Source organism: Sinocyclocheilus rhinocerous, unplaced genomic scaffold, assembly GCF_001515625.1.
Source record: "Sinocyclocheilus rhinocerous isolate Xijiao unplaced genomic scaffold, SAMN03320098_v1.1 scaffold299, whole genome shotgun sequence".
NCBI lineage: Eukaryota > Metazoa > Chordata > Actinopteri > Cypriniformes > Cyprinidae > Sinocyclocheilus > Sinocyclocheilus rhinocerous.
In genome coordinates, this window is record NW_015652998.1 from 2406310 (window position 1) to 2428449 (window position 22140).

General features: G+C 40.5%; 1 protein-coding gene across 4 annotated transcripts in view; it reads right to left on the bottom strand.

Moving 5' to 3' along the window:
• LOC107715400 (pecanex-like protein 1) overlaps positions 1-19836 on the bottom strand; it is a 26079-nt gene extending 6243 nt beyond the window's left edge. Inside the window, exons 1-28 of one of the 4 annotated variants that reach the window (XM_016521530.1) lie at positions 17910-19836; positions 15408-15616; positions 15091-15190; positions 14946-14985; positions 14736-14825; positions 12047-13768; positions 11457-11756; positions 11310-11367; positions 11093-11234; positions 10708-11019; positions 10510-10542; positions 10251-10422; positions 10044-10154; positions 9665-9756; positions 9473-9582; positions 9260-9365; positions 9080-9172; positions 8717-8867; positions 8492-8636; positions 8145-8322; positions 6391-6499; positions 5988-6117; positions 5811-5869; positions 5498-5713; positions 4399-4652; positions 4084-4314; positions 2618-2721; positions 863-1010 (exon numbers count right to left, since the gene is read on the bottom strand). In XM_016521530.1, the coding sequence (XP_016377016.1) occupies positions 863-1010; positions 2618-2721; positions 4084-4314; positions 4399-4652; positions 5498-5713; positions 5811-5869; positions 5988-6117; positions 6391-6499; positions 8145-8322; positions 8492-8636; positions 8717-8867; positions 9080-9172; positions 9260-9365; positions 9473-9582; positions 9665-9756; positions 10044-10154; positions 10251-10422; positions 10510-10542; positions 10708-11019; positions 11093-11234; positions 11310-11367; positions 11457-11756; positions 12047-13768; positions 14736-14825; positions 14946-14985; positions 15091-15190; positions 15408-15616; positions 17910-18062 (5568 nt within the window). In that variant the 5' untranslated portion in view covers positions 18063-19836. Of the gene's footprint in view, positions 1-862; positions 1011-2617; positions 2722-4083; positions 4315-4398; positions 4653-5497; positions 5714-5810; positions 5870-5987; positions 6118-6390; positions 6500-8144; positions 8323-8491; positions 8637-8716; positions 8868-9079; positions 9173-9259; positions 9366-9472; positions 9583-9664; positions 9757-10043; positions 10155-10250; positions 10423-10509; positions 10543-10707; positions 11020-11092; positions 11235-11309; positions 11368-11456; positions 11757-12046; positions 13769-14735; positions 14826-14945; positions 14986-15084; positions 15191-15407; positions 15617-17909 lie in introns of all 4 variants that reach the window. The other 3 variants (XM_016521529.1, XM_016521532.1, XM_016521531.1) reach the window with 3 other exon arrangements.
• Positions 19837-22140: the final 2304 nt, after the last annotated feature.

Below are 22140 nucleotides of genomic sequence, written 5' to 3' on the forward strand. Positions count from 1 at the left end.
CTGGGCCACTCAGGGACATTTATAGAGTTGTCTACAAGCCACTCTTGCTGTGTGCTTAGGGTCATTGTCCTGTTGGAAGGTGAGCCTTCTGCCTTATCTGAGGTTCTGAATGCTCTGGACTGGGTTTTCACTAAAGCTATCTCAATATTTTGGTGCATTGAGCTCGTCTCCTATTCTGATGAGTCCCTCAGTCCCTGCCGCTGAAAAACAGCCCCACAGCATGAGGCTGCTACCACCACACTTTACTTTTGGGATGGTACTCTGCAGGTGATGAGTAGTGCCTGGTTACCTTCAAACGTGATGCTTGGAATTAAGGTTCTTTCCAAATCATACCATTCAATTGAATTTGCCACAGGTTAACTTCACTCGAAGGGTAGTAACATCTACAAGCAATATGAATGCTCCTGAGCTAAATTTCAACTGTCCCAGATAAGGGTATGAATACTTATGCAATGGAATCATTTAAGTTTTTTATTTTTATTAAATTGGCAAATATGTTAAAAACCTGTTTTTTGCTTTACCATTATGGTGTATGGAGTGTAGATTGATGTGGGAAAAAAGTAATTTAAAGTAGTTTAACATAAGGCAGCAACAGGGGTATGAATAAGGCACTGCACTTGCAATACCTCTGAAGCAACGTACAATACACTGAATACACTGACTAGCTTGTAGTATCTTTGGAATAAAGAGCTTTTAGAATGTTAAAAACCTATGGGGAAAACAGACTTATTTGTATTTGACATCAAAACAAATATTTAAAAAATGCTGTCTAATCGCTCTCGCTGTTCTTTGATGTCATTCAAGTAAATGTACTTAGTTACTCTCCGCCTCTGGTAGGGATGGATGAATGCCTAAGCTCTACCTGGTGCAGTTTGAGGGACATCCGTACACCTGGAGCCACCACCCTGTTCAGCAGGTCCATGTCTGCAAAAACCCACTCGTCTCTAGGAGAGGTGATACGAAAATCGCCCTTGAACAGGGCATGAAGGCCGTAGAGAAAAGGCTCCAAGCTGACCGTATAAGAAAGAGAATCAGTGCATTTACATCTACAACAAAATAACTCATAAAAAAAACAAACAAATGAAACCACAATGCAAGAAAATCAAGTTTAAATGAATGTTTATGACCTATTGCCAATAAAAACGGGTTATATAGTGGCATTCACACAGTGATTTGCAGCAAGTGACTGGAAGCCAATGAGAGTTATGCAATTTATGGCGATTCATGAGCTGCAGTGTTATAAAGTAGCCATGTCCAGCAATGCAAAAGGCTGAGAAAAGCTTAATTTCATGCAAACAAGCAGTGATTATGCAGCAGCTAGCAGTGAAAAGGTGCAGAAATATGGAAAATAAAAAATAGATGCAAACAGCGATGACCCAAGCACTACAGCGCCACTGCCAGATACATTTAAGGCACATGTTTAAACTGATATATAAAAAGGCTATTTTAACATCTGTTGTGTGTCACACATCCTGCTGCCAGCTAGTGGCGCTATGACTGTGAGCCACAACAGCCACATCCATGTGATCAGCCCCCATGACCAAACATACAACACCTAGGTGCACTCTCTGATTAGTATCAAATAGAAGATAAAAGACACTTCCTTTTTCCCTATTTTTTTTAGTCTCTTGAGATAGCAACACCATTCAAAATATCAAAAATATGTTCAAAATTTAGCATCCTTTGTCTTGGCATAATGTTCAACCAAGTTTGGAGAAAATCACACAAATCCCCTTGGAGGAGTATCTAAAAAATCAGAACCTGTAATTTTCCACACACACAAAAAAAGGTCACATTAAATGCAAAACAGCTGACTTCTTGAGGGGTGGAGCTAATAATATCAGAGTGAAAGTTTTTTGGGTTGATGAGAACAATGTGTACAAAGTTTCCAACATATACAAGTTTGTACGATACATCAGGGCTCGACAATAAGGACTGCCCAATGGCCTGGGGCCAGCATGAAAGACGCTCGGGACAGTTGAAGGATTTGTCACTGGCCCAATCGGGCCACTGCTGCGTCGTCATGTTTTTAAGCCTTGCTAATTCAATCAATTTCTGTACCTGAACACCTACAAACATATCTTTTAATTTGTATCTTTGTTCTATATATTTAATTGTGCTATTGCTTGTAATTTGTTCATTTGTTTTTATTTACTGATTGTTCGCTTGTCTTTAATAATGTTTGAGCTTTATATTTCTTAGGCTAGTAGTTTTTGCTGTGGTATTGAAATTGGAATCGAGAATTGTAAAATTTAATTGGTATTTAAATTTTTGGTGTAATATAAGCTTATTTATTTGAATAAAAGATAACATTGGTCAAAAAAATGATAACAGCAACAATTTTTTTGTGGCAGGGTTAGTGAAAATGTTGGCAGGGCAAGTAAAAATTTGAACCACTGGCCCAACCAGGCCAGTAGAAAAGATCCTTAGCATTGAGTCCTGTACATACATATCCTGTATTTACCGCATAAAATTTGGGCATGCAGCAGTAGAAACACTATTCTTGCATGTCTTGCATGCAAACAAAATTGTTGCATGTGTGAATTTTGCATAACGCATTTAAATAACATAAGCTGTCAGCTTAAGCAAAAATGCTGTAAATGGTTTAAACCCTTACCTGGCTGACATGCTGTGTGAGGCAGTGCCCAGAGCTCGACGGCCCAGAATACACAACCCAAAACACAGTGTGACCAGAGGGGAATCCTTCTCACTCTCAACTGGCTGTAACAGAAGACAAAACAAAATTAAAGTTGCAAGCAGCGTTGAAAGGGCCCTCGCACCTGGAGCCACCTCCACCCGGTGGCCTTAGGAAAACAGTGAACGCTGGGCAATATGCATTTAAAGTGGTAAATATAGGAGGAGTATGTCAAAGTCATTTATATGTGCCAAACTTCCTGCTGCCAGTTGGTGGCGCTATGACTATAACTGAATATTGGTATGTAGACGTCTTCAGACCAGGACGTTTATCAAACATGTGAAGTTTGGTGCAGATTGAACAGGCTATGTATGAGTTAGTGTAAAGCATGACATATTCTGTTGCCAACAGGTGGCGCTATGACTATAACTGAATATTGGTATGTAGACGTCTTCAGGCCAGGACGCTTATCAAACATGTGAAGTTTGGGGCAGATCGGACATTGCATGTTTAAGTTGGTGGAAAGCAAGTCATTTCCTGTTGCCAGCAGGTGGTGCTATGATTATAACTGGTCATTTTTGCTGAGACGCCAGGGGAGCAGTTGGGGGTTCGGTGCCTTCCTCAAGGGTCTCACCTCAGTCGTGGTATTGACGGTGGAAGAGAGCGCTGTACATTCACTCCCCCCACCTACAATCCCTGCCGGTACCGAGACTCGAACATGCTACCTTTGGGTTACAAGTCAGACTCTCTAACCATTAGGCCACGTATTGGAATACTGAGTTATAGCAACTTCCTGTTTCATGGTGAAAGATTGAAATTTGTCAGGCCGCCAATTCTGAAACCCATATCAGATGTAAATTTTTGCCAGTTCTGAGAGTGCAAAGTTTCCTGAGTTTGATCAGGTTTACGGTACATTCACACGGGGCGTCAGTGTTAACGCTTCTCACTTTGAATGGGTGACTCTCTACTTTGAATGGGTGACATCATGCGTTGCCGAACTGAACTGTGGGACCGTCGGTGTCACGTCACTGGCGTTGCTCACAGCAGAAGTTGAAAATTTCTAAACTTTTCAAGCGCCAACGGAGGCGTCAGCCAATCAGATCACCTTATGCAAATAGCCTAGCTCAGGCGCTAGCCAATTACAGTCCAATGTAATTGGATGTTGTCACTATGACGATCGCGTCAGCGCCAAGCTTCAGACACGCCCTCCGTCAAGCGTTGACGCCGATGCCCCGTGTGAATGTACCGTTAGGCCCTTAAAAATGCGATTCACTTTGGAGAATAATAATAATAAAAAGAGCAATTCCAAGAGGGTCCTCGCACCATTGGCGCTCGGGCCCAAAATACACAGTGAGTTACATTTTTGATTCCCTTGTAACCAAATCACAAGTCAGCAACAGTCAACAGCAAAGCATTAAATAAGTGAGACAAGGCCATCTTTAAAATACCGTTTGTCTGCGGCTGTTGCAGTATTTAATCCACTCCAGGTACACTAGACAGAAGGAAGACGTAGTGATGCCGGAAGCACGGTGGTCGTAGTCTTCATCTATGTTCAGGTTGAAGGTGGGGTCACTATCCACGTAGGAAGGGCTGAGGCAAGGCCTCAACGCTTCCTGCACTGTCTCATTGGCCAACCACTCCTCCAGTTTGGGAGAGCGGGTCACATAGTAGATGATACTCTGTGGAGAAGAAACTTGGTTCATTGCTCTGCATCTCAAGACAGTGGAGGTTTTATTTGAGTCGCTCGTCTGAGAGGAGCTGACCTTGACATAATATGTGATGAGAATTTTGCGCAGGTCGAATACTTGAAGCATGGAAGCTGCATTGTTGTCGCTAATGCTGTAGCCCTCCAGGACGTATTTGGTGGCGGCCACCTCCCAAGCCAACCAGCGCTGACCAAAGGCCGCGTTGAAGGAGAGCGTGTGGGGGAGATGACCTGGCTCACAGCAGCAACAGCCTTCATCTTCCTCCACCCCTTCAGTGATCGCCTCCACCTCCCTCTGCTGGCAATATGTTCCTGAAAACACACGGTCATTCAAGAAAAAAAAAAAAATGGAAAAAAATTGTTCAAGCCAAATGAGTTGCAGCTAAACATGAATATATAAAGTATATGAAAGCATTTTATGCACCAAAACTATTCATATTATTCAACTCCACTGCCAAATTATTATTTAAAAAGTTTTTCCTTGTCACAAAAATAAAAATGATCTGAAAAAATGAATGAAAAAAAAAGATTGCCACTGCAATATAATATTTTAGATTCAGTGTAAATCATGCTTTTAGACATCTTAAGGCTGAAATACACTGCATGACTTTCGGAGGATTTCAAACATGTCTGATATTTTGAGCCGATTTCAGAACACATTATTATCATTTGTCATGTGCCTCCTAGCAACAAAGCACATTTCTGTGCAAGTTTGTTGTGTTCAGAATGACTTAAAGGTCAGGTAGTGTGTGACCCTACGTCATTTAGTGTTTTTCTCTCTAACCATTTACAAAGTTGGCAAGTTTATGACACCTAAGCCTGGTTTCACAGACAGGGCTTAGGTTACGCCAGGATTAGGCCATAGTTCAATTAGGTCATTTAAGTGTCTTTTATAAACGTGCCTTAGAAAAATAACATTACTCGTGTGCATCTTGAGACAAAACAATGGCACGGACATATTTTAAGATACGTTTCTTCTAAGTTTCTTTCAGGTAAAACAACCCAGACATACATTTTAGTCTGGGACTAGGCTTAAACCTTGTCTGTGAAACCAGGGGCTAGTGTTTTAAAATCTGTTTTAAAAGTCATGTAGTATATTCCAGTGTTTAGGGAAAATAGTGGTGCATTTTGTTCCAATCCCTCTCCTGTTGGCTCACCTCTGAACTCCAAGCCTCTGAGCTGGAAAGTGACGAGGCCGTTGCCGATCTCAATGATGTGTACGAGAGCGTTGAGGTAGTCGGAAGCCAGGATGAAGCAGTCTCCGGTGCTGTAGTTTCCCCAGCGGCCCAGCAGAAGGTCCCCACACAGCGAGTGCTGCAGAGAGCGAGTCAGATGCTCGTAGAAGATCGAGTTCAAGTTGTTATCATCAGCACCTATCCAAGCGTTAAATAAAGGGGAGAATTAGAGAATAGATTAAGAGGACAGTAGATAGATGAAAGGTCTGTATTACTCAGATACAATATTACGTACCAGGGTTGCGGTCCAGCTGTGTGGCCAGACGTGTGTTGGAATGATCCACTCGTTTGGTGCTGAAGGACAAAATGGTATTTAAAGGTTCAAGTCACGTCTTCAAACATTTTCAGCTAAGACTGAATTAGCAAAACAAACAACGCAGCTGACATCTGCTGGAGATTTCTGAAGGCTTACTTGTAGTCTCGCTCCCAGAACTTCACAGGTCGGGTGTATGAAGTAACGAAAACAGCACTGCCCAGCACAGGGTTGAGAGGAGTGGAAAAGAGAGCTGAAAACACAGCTTGCACAAACAGCATGGCTGAGTCTGAGCGCAAAACTAGAGTTAAGGGGCATTTATGAAAAACAACTGTAGGGCAAGACCCTTTAAACATGCTGAATGTGGAGAAAAATATATATTTATAAAGACTGAAAACTGCCTAAAGGAGCTAAGGAGGAACATGTGGCCCAGAGCAAAACCAATTGTACAAATGTTCTATAGAAAATGGCAGCATTCCCATGGAGCACAAATTAAGAAGAACTGGCAAAGTTATGAGATCAGCATTCAGGTCTGTGTGAGAGTAACGGTGGAAAAGGATACGGGGAACGGCGAATGGCTGAGCGAAGGCATGGAAAGCAGAACCCCATGTGATCTGCCAAGGTGCAATGTAGGTCAGCACAAAACGCAGCTTATACAGCAGATCCCACAGCTGCTCACATACAGGAGAGATGACAGCAACATCAGTCTTCATCTTTTGCTTGACAAACCCACACTCCAGTAAGAGTATAAGTTACACAGTACATTCAAACCTTTAAAAAGGTCACATAAATAGCATATATACATTATGTATCCATATCCTAAACATTTCCTAAAGGGAATATTTTGGTCTTTTGGAATAACAATTACACCAGAACCATTTAGAATTAACAAGTGAAGATAAAAAGTGTTATAATGGTGAAAACCTTAAAAGAAATGGAGGCCAGATACATGATTTGCATATAATAAATGCTTTCCTTATACATTAATCCAAATTTTAATAATGTTGATAAAAAAAAAAAAAACGTCCACAGACACAATGTGTCAACTACTTGTTTATACACACAATACCGTTCAAAGGTCTGGGGTCAGTAAGTTTTGTTTTTAAATAAATTAATACTTTTATTCAGCAAGAAAGCATTCATTTGATCAAAAGTGACAGTAATAGCCATTTGTTACAAAAGATTTCCTTTTAAAATAATAAATGTTATTCTTTTCTTAAAAGAATGCTGAAAAAAGTATGTTTCCACAAAAATATTAAGCAGCACAACTGTTTTTAACAATAATAAGAAATGTTTCTTGAGCACCAAATCAGCATATTAGAATGATTTATGGAGGACCATGTGACACTGAAGACTGGAGTAATGGCTGCTGAAAATTCAGCTTTACAATCAAAGGAATAAATTACATTTTAAAATAAAGTTTATTTTTTATTTTATAAAGTTTCACAATATTACTGCTTTACCGCTTAAAGGGATAGTTCACCCAAAAATGAAAATTACATAATCATTTAAATTAAATTAAATTTATGCATTTAGCAGACGCTTTTATCCAGAGCGACTTACAGTGCATTCAGGCTATACATTTTTATCAGTATATGTGTTCCCTGGGAATTGAACCCACGACCTTTGAGCTGCTAATGCAATGCTCTACCACTGAGCCACAGGAACTTTACTTACTTATTATATTATTACTTATGCTGTATGCCTTTCTTTCTTCGTTGGACCACAAAAGGAGATTTTTATTAATCTTGATTTTTCACAACTTGTGTGCTTTTCCTGAGCAAGCTGGAGTCAACTGCTGTGCTAATAGTCTCATAAATGTGCAGTCATGCACACAGACAACAGCCAAAGTCAGGATATTCGTTAAATAATACGTAAAATTTCAGTTTATTTCTCACCAAACCCTATCATATACCCCCAAACACTTGGAATCTATGGCACATGTCGCATGGGACCACTCTGTGATACTTTTGCGGTTTTTTTAAAAGCTTGATGCTGATCGCCATACACTGCCATTGTATGGAAAAGCACGTGCACGTCCTTTTGTGGTCCAAAAAAGAAAGAAAAGCATACAGCATTAAAAACAACACAAAGGTGAATAAATGATGATTTCATTTTCATTTTAAATGTGATCAGATAAATGCAGCCCTTGTGAAAATTTCAAGAAAATTAAAAAATCTGACCAAACATGCACTTTTGAATGGTAGTGTATATACTGTATATACTGTAAGTCTTCGGAATGGTGGAAATAGTCATGTTACAAGTACTGAAATTGGCTCTCCTAAAGGCATCTCAAAGATTCAGATGTGGACAGACCTTGCTGAAGAGGATGGACATGCAGTAGTAGTCGAGGAGGAAGGTCTGTGAAAAGCGCGGGTAGTCGAATTGGAAGAAGAGGGCGGTGAAACACAGAGTGACATACTGCTGAGATGGGACACAGAAGGACGTACGAAGCAGCTTCATTCCAGCCACTGAGATGAATAGAGCACGGCCACTGAAGAAACAAATAAAAGATGTCATCACTGTCTGAAAAGTCTGAGACCACATGGAAAACCCTGAATTCAAAATATTTCAAAACAAGGAGTAACATCAGCTAGTGTTGTGCTTTACTCTACGCTAGGACTCAGAGAAATCTTGAGGATTCTGGATGTTCTTGTTCTTACTAGGCTCCAGGTTTGTCAGGGTTTTGGCTGACAGTGTGAGCTTCAGTGGTGAGGGAGTTGAGCACTACAGCTGGGTAGATTAAATACTTCTCCACACACTGCAGCCAAGCATACAGCTTCTCAAACCACATGAGCTGAGCAGCATCTGAGACAGAGAGAGATATGTCCGTCACACTTGTTCAGACTTTCAGACATTAGTTTGTTCGTGTAGTTTTGACTACTTACCTCGGACCTCAAACTGGCTGTATTCTCTGGAGCGCAGCACAGGGTGGGCCAAGCAGAACCAGGGCAGCTGTTTGCGGAGCTGAGGCAGGAGGTAGTGTGTGGTGAACCCCACCACCCCAGCCAAGATGTACAGGACGAAACTGAGAGCAGGCTGAAAAGTGGTGCAGGTGCATATTAAAACCACAGCAATAATTTACCCAAAAAAAAAACAACACTTTTTTTTAGGGAAATTAGATTTGCTACAATTAACTAGACTTCCCACCTTTACAAGACTAGAAATGATGTTTAGTCCTTGAATGAGGACTAGTTCTCTCGATGAGACTATTAACATACTCAAAATCACATTCTAGACGGCCTACTGACCTGCAGAGCAATAAAGACGGTGCTGGCACTAATGGCGAAGGTGATAATGGCCATAAGAGGGCACATGACCAGATCTGAGTGAAGAGTCTCTTTCTGCAGAGTAAGAGAGAAGGGAGCCATTTAAAAACCATTGAAACACCTATTTAGCAAAAGATAAATGCAAATGGAGAGTGCTTTTACCACAGAGTTGCGCAATTTCTCTGGAAGAGGGTCTTTAATCTCTAATGGGGGCTCTTCTGGTGTTCGGCTCTCTAGCTCTGGGAAGAACTTGGAGCGGACCAGAGACCTGCCCAGAGAACAATGAAAAAAAACCCCCAGAACATTAGATGTCGATCACAGAGCTGATGGTGTAGTAAGATGACTGGAAAATCATGAATGTGTGGTGACGCTGACCAGAGGATGGTCGGGTCACTGCTCTGCCTGCTCAGATGATAGGACAAGGCCAGGAGGAGGCCACAGAACACAGAGAAGAGCACCGGGACATGTGCCTCTCCCCACGGAGCCTACACAAACACATAAAATGAGTAAAGGAAGCACCAATAAACAAAATTCTACTCTGAAAGAGACAAACAGATTCCCACTTACATTGATGGCACCAAGGCAAAATCCATAAACCAGAGCCGACACCAATATACTGCGCAACAGACTATAGACTGAAGACAGGGGGCTTGTGGTTGCTGAAACACACAAATGACAAGATATCACACTTGTGGTGCAAGGATGTACAGTATGCCAGATCCCTAGGAATCCAATCCATGAATTTAGAGTTGCAAGCACCATGCAGTACCAGTTGAGCAGGACCATCATAGCAATGGCAGTAACACTTTACAATAAAGTTCCATTTGTAAGCATTATATAACAATATTACTCATTGTTAGTTTATGTATGAACTAACATTAAATTATGGGAACTTATTGTTAAGCGTTACTGCAATAGCATTAGTAATGTGTAACACATGTCTCACCAGTTCCACCGAAAATGTGCATGTCCACCTGTTCCAACAAACACATAAGGAACGTGTTGACCTGAGGCAGAAGCCCAAACAGGAAGATGATGGGGAAACAGAGGGTGAACACTGTAAAAGAAAACGTATGAATTATTATGTTGTTATATTATGCACAACTCAATTACGAAAGGTTTTACAGCACTGGCTTTGAGTGAGTGAGCAGACCTATGAGCATGTCTCTAGCGCAGAGCAGAAAGTGGGTGGAGAAGAAGGTGACCCCATAGAGGGTGAAAGGCCGCATACTGTCTGAGTGGCCAACCAGGTCAAATACCGAGATCAGCACACAACACAAGCAGAAATACACTGGTCGGCTGTACACGATGATCCAGTTATGGCCCTGCAATGAAGACCACATTAAATTAATTTCTGTTTGATTTCAGCTAGGCAGGTCCAAGTAAAGACGGACAAACAGTCATATACTCACATGCATCGGAGATGCCGCATCAGGCTGCACACTCTGAAATGGACCAGAAAAAAAGACTGATTAACTAACACAAACACAACACCACTATCGGGACATGTGAATACTTTACAATGATCAAGAGATGCCAACACCTGAAAAGACAGATAACAAATGCTAAAACAAACACAAATAGACCATTTTAAAAATGCTCACACTGACCTTTAGCAAGGAGTACTGACAGCTGGCAATGACTAGGCAGAACTGGAAGACCCAGATGTCCCTAAAGAAGCCCTGGAATAGCAACAGGAAGCCAAGGAACGCCACTAAGCTGGCCAACACCACCGAAAACACATTCTCCCCTGCGCGTCGGTTTCTGTCCAGTAAGGCTAGCAAAGCAAGCCTGTCATAACGAACTCTTAGCCATTTCCCCGGCAGCACCCAGAAACGGTAATACTGTTTAGGCTTGGCCTTTTCCTCAATCATCAGTGTGTTCTCCTGGGATTCGTGAGGGGACTCATGATCTAGGTCAAACTACAAAGAAAATAGTCAAGACAGGATTGAAATGGAACATGTGTATTGACGATTTCGAAGAGATAAGCCTCACCTCTGGCATATCCAGAGGCACCCTGCGGACCTGCATGCCCTGGAGGACCACCGGCCTGGGCTGCAGCATAGACAGCACTGGCGCCACCTCCTGTACATCAGTGGAGGTAAAGCTAGAGGACTGTGACTGTCGCTCTCGCTCCCTGTGCCAAAAAAAAGGGGTCAAACACTGGGAGACTGGTGAATATCACCCCAATGGTAAAAGTTTTAAGACTTACTGGACTGGGTCCTCATATCCTCCACCAGCAGGTCCAAAAGTATAAGACCTCTTTACTCCTGAAATTAGATCCCTTTAATTAAAAAAAAAACAACCACAACTAAGCCAGAATTAAATTAGTGTCACTGAAGCACAAATGATTCTTTACCGCTCTCATCATAAAAGTAGTGCACAGCTCCCTCTGAGGTGTCATCAAAGGTGGATGCCTCGTGAACGCCGCTTCGGGGCAGTAGCAGCAAGGATGAGGCAGCGAAGTGCAAAGCAGAGGGGAGTGTTCGTGTGCGGGAGTGAGAGGAAGTCCGGACTCTCTGAAGGTCTTGAAGACTCGGAGGAGAGCCCATGGCAGAAGGGGGTGGGGTGGGGTTACTACCAGCATTATGACGCCTGCGAATGGCCTGCGTCCTTTTTACACTGCTCACAGAGTCACGTTTACTACCCTCCTCTGGGGCTGCATGGGCAAAAAGCAACAATTTTAATAAGCAAAAAACATTAAATATTCACTTCAGCAGAAATGAGTTAATTAAAATAATTATTAAACAATAACAAAAAGGTAAAATTTTTATATAATAAAACAATAAGTAAATAATAATAAACAAAAAATAAATTCACAGGTGTGGTATCATGAGGACCTCACACAGCATGGGGAGAAAAAAACACTTTAGTGAATAAAAAAAAATAATAATAATGAAAAAAAGAACAACACAACAATTATTAAGAATGAATCTGTTCGCTCTTCACCTCCTCCTACTGCCCCCTCTTCTAGCAGCTCTCCTGCCCTCCAGCCTGTCTGGTTCCCAGCCCAGGAGCCTCCAAGAGAGTCTAGCCTATGGTGGGCCCTGGAGAAGCCCTCTGAGTGCACTGTCCGAGCCTCCAGATCTGATTTAGAGATGGTGAGTGGACGTGGGGCAGGAGCAGAAGAAAGAAGTGAAGGTAGCATAGTAGACGCAAGGGTCCCTGTGTTGTTGGAGCCTCCACCGGCCCCATCCATGCTAAGCACTCTGGCATGAGTCTTGGCACTAGCTGTGCTGGCTGAGCGCTGAGCACTGCGAGAATGGGAGGGTCCTACTGTGTCAGGCTCCTCCCCCTCTCCAGGGCTAGGTAGATGAGGGGGGACAGGTTGGGAAGTGATGCCGGTATTCGCCAGATCAGGGGAGTAGCAAGAGGTAGAGGAGCTAGAATCATCATCTTCATCATCGTCTTCGTCGTCAGAGCTGAAGCGACGTTGGGATCCTAGACTAGAACCTGCACTCATGTCACTGCCATCATCTTCATCGCTGGAGTCCTCGAAAAAGCTCTCACTGTAGGCTTTGGCACCTAGCCGACCGCGTACAGGGATGTAGTCTCGGTGTTGGCCACGGTTGTGGTGCCGGCGGTAGGAGCCACAGTCGAAACTGCTACTGCCAGCAGTGCCTCGTTTGCGGGGAGTTTTCCTGCGACCGGGTCGGTGACCCACACTGCCGCCGGCACGCAGCAGTTTCAGATCTTTAGGTCGCACCACCTGCTGCTGCGCTTGCAGAGACGGTGGTTCTGCTAGGAGGTAGGAAGGGGCAGAGACTGGCAGAGCAGGCTCTGAGCAGACCAAGCCCAGTGTCAACCCTGATGGTACAGAGCAGGCCTGGCGCGGAGGAGGAAGAGGGGGTATGGGGATGCCACCATCAAGATCGCAGGTCTCAGAAGGCCCGCTGCTAGATGGCGAGGAGTCCTGCAAGGAGGGCTGTGCAATGTCCATAAGCAAAGGGGGAAGGTCCTCCCCCTCCACCAGAGTTCTGTCCAGGCCCTGCCCAGAGGAGAGCTCTTTGGAGGGTGAGCGTAGCAGCACGCTGTCTGACAGGTCATCTGTGTCACTACCGCCCTGGAGCACATCTCCAGGCTGCTGATAGGGGCCTTTACCCTGAGGCAAAGCTGTGGAAGGAGCACTAGACACGGGTTTATGCGTCTGGCCCAGTGAAGGGCTCTCAAGCTGGGTTGAGTCCGTTTTCTCACTGCGGTAGCTACTGACTGTACTAAGAGTCTCTCTGTCTGTGGCCGCTCCACCTCCACTGAAGCAGCTGTCAGTGGAGCCTGCAGCCAGGGCCACCCCGGTGCGGCTACCTGGGTGCTCAGCACCGGGGGCAAAAGTGACGGGGTCAAGGCCCAAGCCCAACAAGTTCTCACTTAGCTCCTCGCTCAAGCTACTCTTGATGAGAGGGCTGAGAGGAGCATCTCCCAGACTCTCAGACTCAGCTGAAGGTCTGAGGGAGGAGTAGCCTCCTAGACCCTCCCCATCGGGGCTCTGCTGAGATAGTTGCTCCACACCCCCATTATCCACCTGGTCCTTCTCATCTCCATCTTCTTGACTGGATGGGGACGGTGGGATGGAAGGACAATTTGTTGGGTGCAGGTTACTAAACCCTCCCGACAATACATTGCCCACACCAATTAGCCCTCTGTAATCCCCAGCCAAGCAGGATGGCGCCACACCTGGAACGACAAAAAACGTGCAGTTACTACCGAGTACAGTAGAGATGTTTAGAGGCACATGCAGCATAATGTACTAATTATGATATTTCACTAATTCATTGAGTTTAAGCTAATTTATTCAGTTAACCTAATTTATTATATTTTATTATAATATTTTGCAATAAACATGTAAAATACATTGTATACTTACCAATGAGTGTAAGCCAGTAGTTTTATTTATTTTTTTGATTACACCAGACAATATTTCATGAAATAAGCAGTTCATTCAGTATAAAAACCTGAATCTTTGTGTTCTGATTTAAAAAAATAAATAAACGTATTTGCGTCAAAAGCTTATAATACTGTGATTAATCTCAAGAGCTGGTTGGTTATACTTTATAGCTTAGAGCTTTTTCTTTATTATGCGATAAAATGGAAGTAGTAACAGATCTTTTCTTCCATATTGTGAGTGTGGCTTTGACTAAGTGAAACTGATTATTTAAAAAGAAAAAAATGCAGTGCGTGCACTTGGTATTATCTATTGGTTGTTGACTGGATTTTGAGATGTGGTAGTTTTACTCAAAAATGAATGCAAGCTTGTGGTCGACTGCGCAGGGGCAGGGTTTAAAACAAAATAAATTATTGGAGAAGTCTTCTGTACAGCACCAGAGTTTTGTCTTTTTTCACCGGAAGATTACAACATTTTGATTAAACGTCAAAAAGGTTAAAAGTAAAAAACATAAAAAAAAAAAATGATAATAAAACATACATAGACAAAGCATTCACAATAAGATACATAACATGCATTTACAAAATATATAAGGTGAATGTTCATTTCATATCAACTTTAAAATATTGTTGGAATTCTGATTTTACAAACAAAGGCTGCTGAAAAAGTGGGTGGCCATTTTCGCACTCTGGATTAGAAGTTTAAGGAACAGTCCTATGCAGCTGTAATGCAGTGCATCTGTAAAGGGGCTGTTCTTACTAGTGTTGTCCTGAGAGTTGTGTCGAAGGACGTCTCTATATGCAGAGGTCACGATCACATTACTACTGCCCTGCATGAGCTCTTTAATATCTGGAATTTTAAAAATGATAAAAATCAGATAAGAATTTAAATGTAAGCATACCAGTGCATGTTAACTGAAACTATTTGGTTTAGTTTATTAAAAAAAGCAACAGTAACAACACAATGTACCCTTTGAGCCTCCAGGGTCTTCAAGCTGTGGTAAAAATTCCTGGGCAAAAGAAACGTAAACAAGTCAGAGGAAATTCCTACGAGTGAAGGAGAATAATGCTAAAGGACATGCAATGTTTGGCATTAACAATATCCTCACCGACACCTGGTTCAATCCAAACAGCGAGTGCTGGGAACTGCAGCGTACAGGAGGGGTGGAGTTCACCTTTCGGAACACTGTCATTTCCACGCCGACACCACTGTCCCTGTTGGCACAGGCATACCGACATGAGCTAAAACTGACAACAGCGGAGCGACTGCTTTATACCACCAACAGCTGTTCACCAACAACAAATCCCTAAAGAATGTCTGACTCAGTAGCATGATGCTTTAATGCTCTACAAACTGATGCTGCCTACTTGAGAGACAGAAAAGTGTCAATGTAGTTTGACAACAAAATATAGTAAGGTAGTTACACGCTACCTGCGTTGGCTTCCGTCATGAGCACCAGAGCCTTCCTCTCCTTCTTCCACTCTATTGGGGTCTGTGGTGAACGAGGCCCGCCTCTTCTCCACAATCTCGCCCAGGTCAAACATGGCATGTAGTCGGAAGTTCACTGCTTTTATGGCCGTAAAGAAGGCCGCTATCACAGCGCAGTACACACCAGCCACGACTAAACTGGCAGGAAGGGCCTGAAAGAATGAAAGTGGGAGAATCACATCAATGTGCTTGCAAAAATTACAACCTCAATTTCATTTTAGACACTGCTTCTTATGTAGACCAGCAAAATACAACTTTACCTAATGGTAAATGTATTCATTTATTGAGTTGTTTATGCTACGTCAGCATATAAGTCTATTTTCATAGTATATAAGAGTAATTAACAAATTATTAATAAATTAATTAATAAACATTTAAAAATACATAAGACAGACAAGATGCAACTGATCATAATCCTATGCTTTCTTGTTGACAATTAAACATCATTATAAAACTGAATAAACTCTTTGTCTGATGACATTAAAAGCTGTCAAGTTAAATAAAACGTTTAACAGTCAACTTAGGAGTGTTACAGGAGTGGCAGGTTCACCTTATAGCGAAAACACAAGTATCATAAGCGATGTCATAACATTTCATGTTTGTCCACATGCTTTGCTGTACTATCATCAACTTTTTGCCACACTTACAAAACAATGGACGCAAAGGAATGTGTTCCTGATGTCTGACATCTATTTAAAGTCCATGTAAAGGCAATTCAGAAAATTGTTTCTAACTAAGCACATTATAAATGTTAGAAATGTATTACTGAAAACAGATTACAAAGACTGTGAACTATGTAGTACTAAATTTGTGGAGTTAAACAGTTTTTCACCATTTTTGTGTTCAGGATTTTTTGGCGGGCCTGATTTGAAATCATGTCTGGATGAAGCACTGGAGCCACTGAGCATGGCCCCTCCTCTAATCAATGGTTTGTCCGCTAAATGACAAGTTACTATCATTACCATTAGTTACTACAGCCTACAGTTTGCTAGCTATGACTTTGTCACGTAAATGCATATTACCAAACATGTATGGCTGTGCAAATCCAATTAAGCTTCTAGAGGGAGCATCCATTCAGGTTGTAGCGGTATTTGACAGTTGCGAGAGGCGGCAGCTTTCTCAAGAGTGGGCATGGTTTCAACGCCGCCAGCGTTTGAGAGCAGAGAATACTGCTTATTTTTTCAAGATTTTGATAACTTACTTTATTTACTTGGTGTTTTTTTTGTTTTTATCATTCAAATTTGGCTGGGTGGTTAATGACATTTTTTCTGTGGTGTGACAAACTCAGAACACATAATATTGTGTTACATGGACTTTAATGATTGCTTCTTGTATATCTGATCAATAACATTCACTGTGCTTGTAAAGAGCTGTTACTTACATACTGTAAAACTTTAAAACATGCTACTGCCTTGAAAAAGGAACTTTAATGAAAGTTAAAATACTATTTTGTCTTTTAATCATGACAATTATACACACTACCTAAAGAAAGTTTGGGGTCAGTAAAAAGTTTTTTTAAAAGAAGTCTCTAATGCTCCCCAAGGCTGCATTTATTAGTTAAAAAATACAGTAAAATCAGTAATACTGTGAAATATTATTACAATTTAAAATAACTTGTTCTATATGAATAGGCCTACATTTTAAAATGTAATTTATTCCTGTGATGTCAAAGATGAATTTTCATCAGTCATTACTCCAGTCTTAAAGAGTTTCATGATCGTTCCGATATAATTCTAATATGCTGATTTGTTGCACAAGAAACATTTCATATTATCAATGTAAGAAAACAGATTTTCTGATTAACAATTTTGCAGAAAACATTTTTTCAGGATCCCATGACGAATAGTAAGGTTAAGGTATAAAAAAGAATTTATTTAAAATACAAACATTTTGTAACATTATAAATGTCTTTACTGTCAATTTCGGTCAATTTAATGCATCCTTGAGGAACAGAAGCATTAATTTCTTAAATAAATAAATAAAAATTTGCCGCCAATTTTTGGACAGTACTGTATGTATATTTCTATACATTTTTTTTTAGTTTGATGTTGCTTTGGTTGCCTTAAAAAAGACATTTCATAGAAAATATCACTTAAGTAGCTTCATAAAATCTGCTGACATGTACAGCTGTCATGCGTCTTGACTAGGGTTGCAAAAAGGTGGAACATTTCCAGTAGCCTAAATTTCTGAAATATTCCAGAAATTTTGGAAACTTTCCAGGATTTTTGGGAATGTTCCAGGGATTTTGGGAAATTGTCCGGAAATTTTCCACCCCTTTGCAACCCTAGTCTTGACAAAGTTTCAGTCTCAACATCTTTCTAGAGTAAGACCAGCAGGTAAGGAAAGTTTCTCAACATTAGTGACATTCCATCAGTATTACACACATTTTTCCAGAAACATGGGCTGGTGGTTTTCTTTACCTGGGGAATTACTGCAAGAACTCACCATGTACAGAAGAAACGGGAAGGCCAAAAGGAATATCCAGAGGTAGAGATGAAAGCAGTTTGAGAAGGTACTCTGATGAGGGTCCACATACCATCCTCCGGTCAGAGAGGCCCACACTCCCTGCCGCAATATCTGAAGAGCCTGAGAGCCCATCTTATCGCTTCTGGATGAGACAACCCAGAGTTCTTGAAGTTCCCTTGTCAAAGTTTCTAGTGCGGTACTTCCATTGGGAACCTCAGGATGGACTTTCTCGGACTGGTAATGAAAAAATTAGCAGACTGCAAAACGTTCCAAAACAACTTCGGACCGGTGTTCTTTTAATATCAAACGTTTGCTTGCTTGCTCCTCCAGCAGACCCCTGTTTGTAGTGCAGTTCATCAAGAGTTTTTGGCACAACTGTGACCCAAGAGCTACACGAAAACTTTCATCCTGAGGAATCACCAAAACTGCTTGGTTTGGTTTCTTTATGACTTTCCAGCACTTTAAACAAACACAATTCCATAAATAAATGAGCTGTTCTGATGACATACTTAAGATCAACAGGCTATTTTGAATATGGTCATTTTAACCTATCTGTGGCATGTTACTAAGGCATGAGATGTGTCTGATTTAGATAAAGTAGCCTAATATAGGTTTTCTAGAAAATACAAATGAGGAATCAGGTTTCGTTTAGGGGGCTATTATATATTTAACTAAATTTAGAGATGATAGCGGATATGTATAAGATCACTGAACACCTGCAATCTTCATACTATTATAGGCAAAGCAGAGAAAAGACAGGCAGTAAGTATTAATGTCTTCATTGGATTTCTATGCTTTTGTAACTATTGAAAATATGGTATATAGCTTCAGAGTCCTGAGAATTCAATTTCTAGTTTTTCTGAACAAATCTGTAAACCTTTCCCTTTCCCCAACAAGAGATATGTATATATTATACCATTTAGAGTTTTATATCTTAACTGACTGCTAATTTCTTTTAACCTACAGCCATCTCTAGGCCTAAAAAGTCATAATATTCTCTCAACTTTTCCTGTATGGCAGTAGCTAATCTCTACAGCTGGAGGAGGAAAAACACTAAACATCCTCTGCAAGCAATAATCGTTAAATAAAAGAACGCGGACAAATGTCTCTTTTTGGTTTTAAACCACACAAATTAACATACTAACATACAGCTAATGTTAGCATTGGTATGATATCTTGCCTGAAGCAGCTTTGACATTATATTGAGCCTTAAAAAAATGACAGTAGATAGATAAATGTCCAGCAAATGGTTCAATAGCACTTCAATGAATACGTTACTGGGATGCGAACATTTTTAGAACTGTAAACAAACCGTGTGTTTCAACAGCAACAGCAGTAGCGCTAACGCTGACAGCTGAACGACTCAATTTCAGCCTGAATCAACATGTTAGACATAAAACCAATCAGAAGGGACGCAAATATTATATTTAATCTATTTTCTCAGTTTCTCGACCGAATTCGAAGGATATCTCTCCTCTCAGAGTTCAATATCACCTGACACTCACTAGCCAAACCGCTAACATGCTACAAGCAGTAGTGAGACACCTTGCATGAGTGTTTTGTAGCGCAATTTTCTGATGTTAGTGCACTCTTCAACTCCGTCAACACTCCATGGTTTGACTCGACAGGGTCTGCGTTAATTCCTCCAGAAACGAGAGCAGGAAAACCGCAGGACAGCGAAACTGAACGCGAGTTAGCATAGGCTAACGGCAGCACTGAGTGCTTCCTCCTTATGTCGAAAATAAGAATGCAAAAACAAACACAGAACGCAAAATATCTCTACGCGGTCACCACAGCAGCCATTTCCTCGTTAAGTCCAGGGACGCTATGTAAAAACTCCAGCGAAAAAAGCCCAAAATGTGAGCTCGCTAAGTTCCAGTGTCAAATCGCTTCATTCACACAGGTAGCAAACACCCACCTACAGGAAGAGAACTCATGCCGCAAGGCGATTGGCTACTGTGGTTAACACCCACATCCAGGAACAGAAAGAATGCTTCAATGCGATTGGCTGCAGCAGGTGTCTGTCATCCAGTGCAGAACTGATTTGATTCATCAATCCACATGACAGTCCAGAGCGTCTTCACTTTGAACTTTCTTGTTGACATTGGTCACGTAGTCAATCTTTCAGTTCTACGTTCATCGATGCAGTTCAGTTTAAAATAATAATTTTCTTACAGTAAATTTAATTGAGTAATTTATGTTGGTATTATATATAATATAATCAGGAACTGGGAGTGTCGATATAGGTAGATTAATTAATAACAGTTCATTTTAATATTCCAGAAGTTTCAAGAACTGTATGTTTTCAATATTAACACAATAGTTAAAACAATAAAGTTAAAAGCAATAGCAATGTGATGATACTAATACTGACCTAGTAGACCTCAGTCAAAGTGGTAAATGCTGGAAAACCACCTTAACCGGTTTCCAGCTCAAACCAGTTGTTGCAGGTTCCAAAAACCAGCGTGACCTGCCTTAAGCTGATATGAAATGGTGTTGCAGCAAGGACCAACTTGTATCACTTTATCACAACTGCTCTAAAGATTTTTGTATTACTTAAATTGATTCCAAATTACATGACAGAAATTGTAGTTAGTAACGTTTAAACAAATAACAATTCATATAAAACACTTACTAAAAAATAAAATAATTTATTTGTTTACCTACATGTCAGTCATGTGACCATTAACCAACGTCAGAGAACAGTGAACATGCAAATGTGATACTTAATAATGAAATTGCCATGTAAGACAAGGGCTTGACTTCACAGCGTGAGAGTTCTTACAGTGGATAAAACTTGATTTTCAGGCAGGAAAGACACTGGGAAATAATGGTTTTCGAATTACCAGTAGTCTAAGATAAAAACTTTTATGTTCAATATTAAAAATGAAAGTCTCAAACTTCTGACAACAATAAATAAAGTGGAGATTTCACAACATGGACGTCTTAAAGAGACATCAATTACTCACCTTCATGTTGCTCCAAACCCGTAGGACTTTCTTACTATGAAACATAAAAAAATGAAATATTTTCTCCCATGAAAGGTCATACAGGTTTAGAACAACAATACTAATAACATTTTCATTTTCGGGTGACTTACACTACCATTCAAAAGTTTGGGGTTGATAATATATATATATATTTTGTTGATTTTTTTAATATTATGTTTTCGAGAGAAGTCTCTCATTAAAGCTACATTTATTTGATTGAAAATACAATAAAAACTGTTATATTGTGAACTATTATTACAATTTAGTTTTCTATTTTAATATATTTTTAAATAATTTTTTCATATGTTGGCAAAGCTGAACCTTTCTCCAGTCTTCAGTGTCACATGATCCTTCAGAAATCATTCAAATCTCAGAAAACATTTCTTCTCGTTATTATGTTGAAAACAGATGCGCCTCTTAATATCTTTGTGGAATCTGTAATACATTTTTCAGGATTGTTTGATGAAAAGAAAGTTTAAAAGATCCCAAACTTTTGAACGATAGTGTCAGTCCCTTTAAGACAAATATTGGGCATAGAGGAGAAACAATAATGTACAGTATGTGGAAAATAATGTGTTTTTTTAACCTTAAACCGCATAAACACATTTCATTACACCAAATACACAAAATAATGTTCTTTTTAGCAGCATCATATGACCCCTTTAAAGAGATTCTGTCATCAATTACTCACCTTCATGTTGCTCCAAACCCGTAGGACTTTCTTACTATGAAACATAAAAAAATGAAATATTTTCTCCCATGAAAGGTCATACAGGTTTAGAACAACAATACTAATAACATTTTCATTTTTGGGTGACTTACACTACCATTCAAAAGTTTGGGGTTGGTAATATATATATATTTTTTTTGTTGTTGTTGATTTTTTTAATATTATGTTTTCGAGAGAAGTCTCTCATTAAAGCTACATTTATTTGATTGAAAATACAATAAAAACTGTTATATTGTGAAATATTATTACAATTTAAAATAACAGTTTTCTATTTTAATATATTTTTTAATAATTTTATTTTATACAATTTTATTTTATGCAATAGCAATGTGATGATACTAATACTGACCTAGTAGACCTCAGTCAAAGTGGTAAATGCTGGAAAACCACCTTAACCGGTTTCCAGCTCAAACCAGTTGTTGCAGGTTCCAAAAACCAGCGTGACCTGCCTTAAGCTGATATGAAATGGTGTTGCAGCATGGACCAACTT